Source organism: Pollicipes pollicipes, unplaced genomic scaffold, assembly GCF_011947565.3.
Source record: "Pollicipes pollicipes isolate AB1234 unplaced genomic scaffold, Ppol_2.1 Scaffold_3087;HRSCAF=3621_pilon_pilon_pilon, whole genome shotgun sequence".
Classification (NCBI taxonomy): domain Eukaryota; kingdom Metazoa; phylum Arthropoda; class Thecostraca; order Pollicipedomorpha; family Pollicipedidae; genus Pollicipes; species Pollicipes pollicipes.
This window is the reverse complement of record NW_023596225.1, coordinates 4,145,768-4,154,179: the sequence shown is the minus strand read 5'-3', so window position 1 is coordinate 4,154,179 and position 8,412 is coordinate 4,145,768. Positions and strand designations below refer to the sequence as shown.

The 8,412-nt window shown below is 49.3% G+C and overlaps 1 protein-coding gene across 1 annotated transcript; it reads right to left on the bottom strand.

Annotated features, from left to right (window-relative positions):
• Positions 1-27: 27 nt before the first annotated feature.
• On the bottom strand, positions 28-4,309 carry LOC119089715 (uncharacterized). Its single transcript, XM_037212525.1, has 4 exons — positions 4,221-4,309; positions 1,724-1,764; positions 1,152-1,394; positions 28-781 (listed from the first exon to the last, which is right to left on the bottom strand). Exons 1-4 carry the CDS (start codon positions 4,222-4,224, stop codon positions 728-730), a joined length of 342 nt encoding a protein of 113 aa, XP_037068420.1. The 5' UTR covers positions 4,225-4,309; the 3' UTR covers positions 28-727.
• Between the last annotated feature and the right edge of the window lie 4,103 nt (positions 4,310-8,412).

The window sequence follows — 8,412 nt, the reverse complement described above, 5'->3', positions numbered from 1 at the left end:
CCATTGAGCGTAAACTTGAAATGCTCGTTTGGTAGACCATATGTATTTAAACAGAAGAATAAAGCGACTTCTTCCAGGACAAGGCATGGACGACAAAGAGAGCTTCGGAGCTGGCCATTCTGCTAAAAAGAGCAGAAAACGAATGCAGCTACAACGCAGATATGTAATTAGGTTGGTGCTTCGTTTGCCCATTTACAAACAGTTGCAATATGTTTTTTTATTTTATTATTTCTCCTAAAATTATCCGGTACGTCTTTGTAATACGAAATACCATCATGCTTATCAGCAGCGAGGCTTGCTGGAAACTCATGAGCTGTATATTTAAGGATTTTAAGGCTGAAACCCCTTGAAGGACATCCTATTTTGATGTTGTTAATGGCACGCGGACACGCAGACACAGAAGCCACATGTGACACAACATGAAAAACATGTACTCCTCCCAGGCGCATTTGAGTAAATGCACCATAAATATCTCACAATGATCTAAGCGAAACACTATCCTGGACAATGCTCACGACCAGTGTTAGCTAGGTGCTATCTAGAGCACGGCTGTTAGCGCCATCCAGCATCTGCTGTCTGCTTGCCGTTTCCAGTGCTAGCCGCAGACCTCGTGGACCCGTTGACGCCTGTGTGCCGTTCGCGCGCGGCATTTGGCCAATGTTATCACTCAGTGGCAGCCACAGGGGGTGCCGATGGCCCCATCGGCCGGCAGCGGCATCAGCTTCCGCTACACCGCCTCCCAGATGCCATTCAGCTGATCCTCCTCCGACTGCAGGCGCGGCTGGAAGGTCAACGGGCGGGTCAGCGCCGCTGGGGCACGCCACGCTAGCGCACCCCTGGAGGCTCAGCGCTTACCATTCCGTCACGTGCATGGGTGTGGGAACGGGAGTGGGAGGGTGCATGCGCGCCATGCCCCCCCCCCCCCCCCTATACGAGAATGCTGAACATTGTCAACATTATGGCAACGCAGGGAAAAATTCTAGTTCAAAATCGGCTTGCTTTCCCTCTTTCTGAGACATTCCTTCACATATGGCCTCCTTGATTCGATCCTACCCAGTCTCCTCACCCCCTAACCAAGATTTAGTGGAGCTATACACTGTGAGTGTGACCCGTCAGGCCTTCCTTGAGCAGCCACCGGCGGCAAGGCTCACCAAAATGCGGTGCTTCTCCGCGCAGGCGAACTCGGTCTCGTCTACGTCGTTGTAGCAGTCGGACTTGTAGCCCTCCGGCAGCGGCCGGCCCTTGAATTCGCACAGTTTGGAGAGCGGCCGCGCCTTCACCAGCATGTTGTGGAACGACTTCGGCTTGTGCAGCGGGCAGTAGAACACGTCCGGCGTGCCCGGGTTGAACACGATCGACTGCCGCATCATGTCGGCGGCCCTACCGGCGCTCACCTGAGGTCACGGGTCACACAGGGTCAGCTGTGGGTCACGTGAGTAGGAACACAAGGAAGGGGCTCTTCGGAAACATTTTTTTTCGCTTTGTTCAACGTGCAGGGTTTATCCAGTTATTTATGACGTTTCACTTCTCTAACTATTCGTGGCGCGTGACGTGGGAGTATTGAAGTGATGTCCCGTGGCCGGATACACATTTGAAACTGGCTACGCTCTTCAGATATAATCTGCCGTGTACGAGTTATTGGCCAGGTGAACACTCACGTTGTGTGTTTGCAGCGATTGGACGTTATGCCTGCGGACCTCTAGGCGCGACTTAGTATACTTACCACACACAGTATCAGCAACATGACAGCTCCCGCTGTGTTTTCTGAAGGAGAGAAGTACGCACCATGTTAAAAATATCGTAGTATTTCCGTTGAAATGCCGTTATCCACCACCTTTGGCAAGGCCTTCAATTCCATTGACCGGGGCTACCGTTTGGCTTCCATTATTTGACTAGCAAAATGGTGTTTTTCATGACGTCTCCAAGTGGAAGCTTGATGCCCCGCAAGCAGGACGTAGTCAACACCCAAGGAATGGTAAGCACACGAGGCCCTGCTATCCTCGCTTGTCTCTGTAAGCAAGGCTGAAAATACCTGCTGGTGCTAATCTTCGTAGCCGAAACTCGGTTTGAAATGTCTCGGAATTACCACAGTGTCCCCGAAGGATTATCTGATATGAGCAGCCTCCACAGCTCAGCTAAAGATTAGATCCGCAGGAGTACAGGAGACTAAATATAAGCAACCTTGGTGACCAGGAATGACGTTTTAAGGTTGTAGGGCGGGGTTTTCAAGGCGCAAAGGTGTGACTTGTGCGGTGACCGACAGGACCGCGCAATTTAGAGATGTTTGGGGCGCCAAAACAAATTTCCTTTCCACGCAAAATAATCGCAGGGCTAATGCTATGCTTCCCCCAGTTTCGGAGTGCCTTAACCGTACTTCAATCGTAGAGGGGAGAGGAGTGCAGGGGGGGGGGGGGGGGCTGTCTATTTCTGGTTTCTGTCCGCTCAAATTGCTCCCGTCAGCTGCGAAGGGAACATATTGTTGCGGCTACGAGGTGTTGAACACCTACCAATAGCTCAGAGGCGGCTCCCTGGTGCCATGCAATGAGGTATCCAGTGATAAAGCGGCGTATTTTCGCAAGATGTGTTAGGGGGAGCTGAGCCGCGGAAAATATAAACCCTACTCACAAAATTCGCCGACAAACGGGTTTCCCTCTTGATTTGGACCACTTTTCTCCCAGAGTTGGGCGACTGGAGCCAAATTTTTGGCGAGGGGATGAAGCCCCCTCTTCCTCAGCTGAATAGGAGACTACACCCCCATCCAGTACCTATATCTTTGCTGCAGTTTTGTTATTCCAACAATTTCAAAGTAAGTCTTAAGTTGCGCCATTGTAAAACAAAATGGCCGTATTTCGTCTTGAGAGGTTGGGATGCGAAGAGTTATAATGCAGTTATTAACAACCCATCTTAATTGCAATCTAATTTTCATCCCATTGCTAATAGTTTTACGGAGCGAATCGCACATTTATTTGGGATCACTAACGGAGGTAATATAGTAATTTATCACAGAAAAACAGCTCACAGACATCAATCAGCTGATAATGTCCCGGGTCGCTCACATTTATTTCTGAACATAATGGTCCGCTCCATATTATGACATGGCACACGAGACTCTCAGCGCTCAATAGACGCGGATTGTGCACAACAGAAACAGACAGTATTCATCGCGGGCAGTTTTTCACGCAGTCTAATCAACTAAGCTTCTAAGCTACGCTTTGGCATGCATGTATGCATTTTGCGAATCTCCTTCCACGTGAATGGGCATTCAGGTCGTCACGTCACATATGACAAACAAGATGCCAGTGAAAACACAAACACACAAACAAAACTGCTAAAACGGGCACTACCATCGATGACCCACGAGTCAGCGTCACACTTATCTCACAGGACCGACTTAAAAGCGCTTAGTGGCCCAGTAAGGTGGGGTTGGAAGAGCATTCCATGATCGGATCACCCCGTGCGGAAGCACCCTCCCTGTGTTTTGGAGCCTGCCTCGATCCGCACAACGCCCTTCCCCCCCCCCCCCCCTTCGGAGTCATGCGCCACACAGGGCGGTACCAGGCTGCGAACTACGAACATGGCCGGAATAGTGACGGGGCGGTCTCGATGCGAAACTCCTGATATACCTGTATATAGTCCCTGTGCCTAATACAATTATGTGCCTAATCGTCCCTGTGCCTAATTGCTAAAAAATGGCGCGTATTTTTTGAGTCACCTCTCCTCGCAAAACAGCAGTGGTGTCAAATGGCAAAAGAAATTGTTTGGTGTGCCACTGAAATGCATCACGTAATGTAAAAGCTCTCAAATGGCGCTGGTGCGTAATTCTTTCACCCCTGAATGCCTGAGCCGACTCGTGGCACCGACCGCTGCTCACGTCCTCTTCCGTTCACGGCGCAGGACCGGTTTTACTATTTCCACGATTTCATGAATAACACGCGACAATACAAACGCACTGACAAGATATACAGACGATTTTTAGCGCCTATCGTGACGCGCCGTGTTGCCAAAATGCATGTGAAGCTCGGCTGATTACCATTTTGTTCATCACCAGGGCCACAAAGGCGTTCCCCTCAAGGTCACCACACGGCTCCCACATCCGGCACAGCAGGAGCCGTGCCGACTCAAACCAGCCACCCACTGCCGAAACAGCTGCCCCATCCGGATGGAACGACAGCCCCAAGTGCCCTGACACCGGGGTGCCCTTCTGCGCCGGCGGCACTCACCCATGGCGTCGGCGGAGAGTGCAGCCGCGCGCCCCACACGTCCAGGCGGCACTCACTGGCCGCCGCTGCCGGGCCGTTGCAGGCGCGCCGGCCAAGGCCCGTCGCGAGACGCTGCAAAAGCCGGTTACGGATCTGCCTCTCGGGCCAGGGTGCAGCGCTGAGCCGGGGGCGGAGCGCCTCTGCGGACGGCTCCGATGCCGTGCAGATATTTGCCGTGGGATCGACCCGCGTGAGAGCTGCTGGAGCTGGGGTCCGCTTATCGGAACCTCGTGCAACAGTGAGCTCATAACAATGAGGAAAAATATGAAAATGTGTCATTAAAAAATGTGTGTATTAAACGCTTTTAATCTGAAAATAATTTTTGTTCTCAGATTCCATACAAACATGTATATTTTAATGCATGGGCATGGGAATGAGGTTGGCGGGTGTCATGACACTCCGGCTTTACGAGAATGTCGAACATTTATTGAACTGGTGACTGGTCACATGGTCTCACACGGAAAGAATATTGACACGCAGACTGGCTTTGGTGCCACCACTTTCCGAGACCTTCTTTCATCTATCGGATCGGAACCAACGAAGAACGGTTTTGTAATTCATACGTAAAAGGCTGCGACATACTGTTCTCATTCGTGCACTATTTTTTCTTTTGGTCAGAATTCTCTGCTAACGATGGGCAATTTTGTGAATTTTTGGTTTAGCATGAGCCACACGTGAGCCGATCATGAGCCAGTGGAACTTCATCACGAATCTGTATTATTTGTTACCATTACTGCATATATATATATATATATATATATATATATATATATATATATATATATATATATATATGTGTGTGTGTGTGTGTGTGTGTGTGTGTGTGTGTGTGTGTGTGTGTGTGTGTGTGTGTGTGTGTGTGTGTGTGTGTGTGTGTGTGTGTGTGTGTATGCATTACTGTGTGCAGTATAAACCAGGTTTCATTACGATACCGAGCCAAGCCTTTACGTATTCAGAAATCCGAACCTGACATCAACGAACGTTCAGCTGTCTTGCGACCAAACGCGTTGCAGTTCACGTGTTCCGCGGTCAAAGCATGCGCTTGAGCCGGGGACCAGAGTCTAGTGACCTTGACACTCCGGCCGCGCCTTTGGAGTCTCACCCCTCTGTGCGCCGCTGAACAGAATTTGTAACGCTTCAGCACGGTGTCGTGTTCCCGCGACGTGCCACAGAAGTATCCACAGAAGTAGTCCCTGCGGTGTCTCAGCAATGCATGTCACGAGCTTAAAGACGTTTGAACTGGTCACGCTGTTGCAACTGGGCGAGGAACGCCGCCCTTCAGCAGCTCCTGCTGGTCGTGTTGGGAAGAGACTCGGCGTATACACGGCACATGTTGCGACAGGATTTGAGTTCGTTTGGACTGCCACGTTGTGCGCTTCGTCGCCCTCGTCAGTGGGCTGCTTCCCAGCGCGCTCAGCTGGTGAGGCCTTTTGACGTCGTCTGCCTTTCACCCTGGCGGCGATGACGTGCACCGCGAACCCCCGACCCGTACCTCCGGTTGTAATATAACCCCGCACCTCTGCTTTCTCGGACGCGCAGCGTGACCGCTACACTATCGGTGTTCCACGTTGTCGGTCCCGCCTATCCTTCACGCGGTAAAGCTGGTCAAACAGCCATTCAACGTCGCATGCTGCGCAGTGAGTAGGTGCCATAGACTGGACGCTTTGTGCGCCAGTTCACTGAAAGTGGAGGAGTGTACAAGAGCATACCTATATGCACGCTATTCGTGGTTGTATGTTTAGTATAAAATGATGCACATCGTAACATGCATACTATAATTTGATGATATTGTAACCATGTATTGAGTGCTTTCAGGAAGCACTCAATGCAAGCACTCAATACCGATGTATGACAGTCACATCGCCATAGGATGGAACACCTCTGCCTATTTCAGGACCTTGAAAACATGTGGTCAGTTCATGCGCATATGTTCAAGCTTTAGTGTATACAGCTGATCATTTGAGCGTATGTATCTTCACGCTGTTCATGTTCTATGCTCGACGCCAAGCTCTCACTTTACCCTGAGACCTAGGAGTGATTCTACCCACACCGCTGTGCTTTACAGTCCTTTCAACAGGCGTTCGTATTTTAACCGCGTCGGACAGGCCTCAATAGCCGGTAACGTCATAGAAAAACGCGTGACGAATTATAGATGCTAAAAGATGCCAAGGTTGTTCAAATCGAGTTCCAAGACCGATTCTTCATCGCAGTTTAACTGATTCCTCACTAGCTAACTAATTATGGTCCTAATGTCCACTTAAATCGTCTTTAATATGCATGCATAAAAGGTGTCAATCGTCGAACGATGAAAACAATGAGCTGAGTACTTAGTATCAGGACGTGCAACCACAGTTCTTTGGGCTCCCATTCCCTAAAATACTGTCCAGCCTGACCAGGCGGGAGATGAAATAGAGAGCATGTCCTGTTTGCAGCGTGGTGATGGCTGCTGAAAACTTCGATACATTCAGAAAAAGTACGATGTAGGCAGACGTGCTGTCTTAAGCCTGAGGTCATGCACATTAACGTGACTCTTATTGTAATGAAACATTTCAAAATGCTACAGTAAGTCTTAACCACGTCAAATCAAATTCAAGGCTCGCTTACCGTCATCCAGCATGGCTAGGCCAAGCTCATTTGGGGCTGACATCTCCGAACATGTGGATATTGCATAAAGGAAGGGAACCTGCTATCGTCATGTATTTCGGTATTCAGTTAACTTTGCTCCACCCTTGTACGGTGTTTGAGCAAACATGATGTTTAACAGAAGGAAGGCCACAAAATCTTTTTTTAAGCAGGAATAGGCACTTGGCTGGAGGATCAGTGACGTTCGATTAGGTGGAATCCCGGTTTGTATCCTCATTTTATCTTACAGAGGTGAGTGTCATGTCCTGCTCAGTGTTCAACCTGTGTGAATACGTGACTGTGGCGAGTAAGGTTTTAAAGTCCGAACCGGGCCTGCGTCGTCATGTTCATTATTTAATTTAACGCAACACCAGCCAGAAGAGGGACTGGCTCCCGTCCTTCGGTGGGCCATTCGGCAACGCACCGGCTTTGTCAGCTGACGGAACTTTGAAGTTCGAACCGGGCTTGAGTCGTCGTGTTCATTATTTGATTTAACGCAACACCAGCCAGAAGGGCTGGTTCCCGTCCTTCGGTGGGCCGCCGAACTTTGTCCGCTGACGGAACGTCATATTTACCGAAGTTCATTGATAGGCATGTCTGAGCTCCGTGTGGCTGTGTAAAGATGAAGCAATAAGGATGATTGGCGGTTGCCCATGTCAGTGACGATGTCATAATTTGCCAGAGCATGCTTTAATTAGGTGCGAAACGGTAGATGTTGCATACCACGCCCTCATTGACGACCCTGGTAAAAACAATTCGTCCAATGAGGGTGAAGGGTAGACGGGAAGTGCAAATATCATGTACGTATAAATGCACCGCAATGTGCGTCCTTACGTACATTTAAAATGCTGACGTCTGTTCGTGCATCGATGTTTGATTTTGTTTCATTTCATTTCATTGGTAGGCATGGCAACGCGGGCCAGGAGCTTCCTAGTCGCCCAGTGCTTTTGGACGCTTTCCGAGGGGATGACGGCTGCAGTACGTCCTGCAAGCCATAGAACAGAACAGGAAGGTCTTCCCCGACGCAAGAAAATCTAGTGGACGCAAGAGTAATCCAGTGATCAGAGGGACATAAACGACAGCTCCGACAATGTCGCTTTATTTGCCTTTTCTGGCGCTCGGTTTCGTAGATTTTGCCGTTCGTTCTGCATTCTCTGAAATTGAAAATCGGTCCTGATGATGGAATATCTGGTGGTGAACGTGATTTGGTCTAACTTCCCGTTTACATCGTTTTACCGGCATTTGATAGTCACAGCAGTATATGCCACTGTTAACCAAATTTAACACACTGTAATGGAGGCTAGCATTTTTTATTTTGACCGCATCATGAAGAATTAGTTCAGTATGATGAACAAGGAACCCGACGCAGAAGGCTGTAGTGTGACAAAAAAGGACAAGAAACAGGAAGAAATTATAATGTTACGGAAGTCAAATGTCACACTTCGGTTATCGCCTTAATCGCTCTGAGTAAACCTGTGGAAGGCTTGAATGCCCACTGACTATGCTTTGACTTAATTTTAATCGCTTTGAG

Bases quoted from the DNA above. Each gene is read 5' to 3' on its own strand.
- LOC119089715 (XM_037212525.1), bottom strand. The intron at 1,395-1,723 runs GTAAGTATACTA...CCGTGACCTCAG, and splicing joins TGTTGCTGATACTGTGTGTG to GTGAGCGCCGGTAGGGCCGC. The intron at 782-1,151 runs GTGAGCCTTGCC...TTGACCTTCCAG, and splicing joins CGGAGAAGCACCGCATTTTG to CCGCGCCTGCAGTCGGAGGA.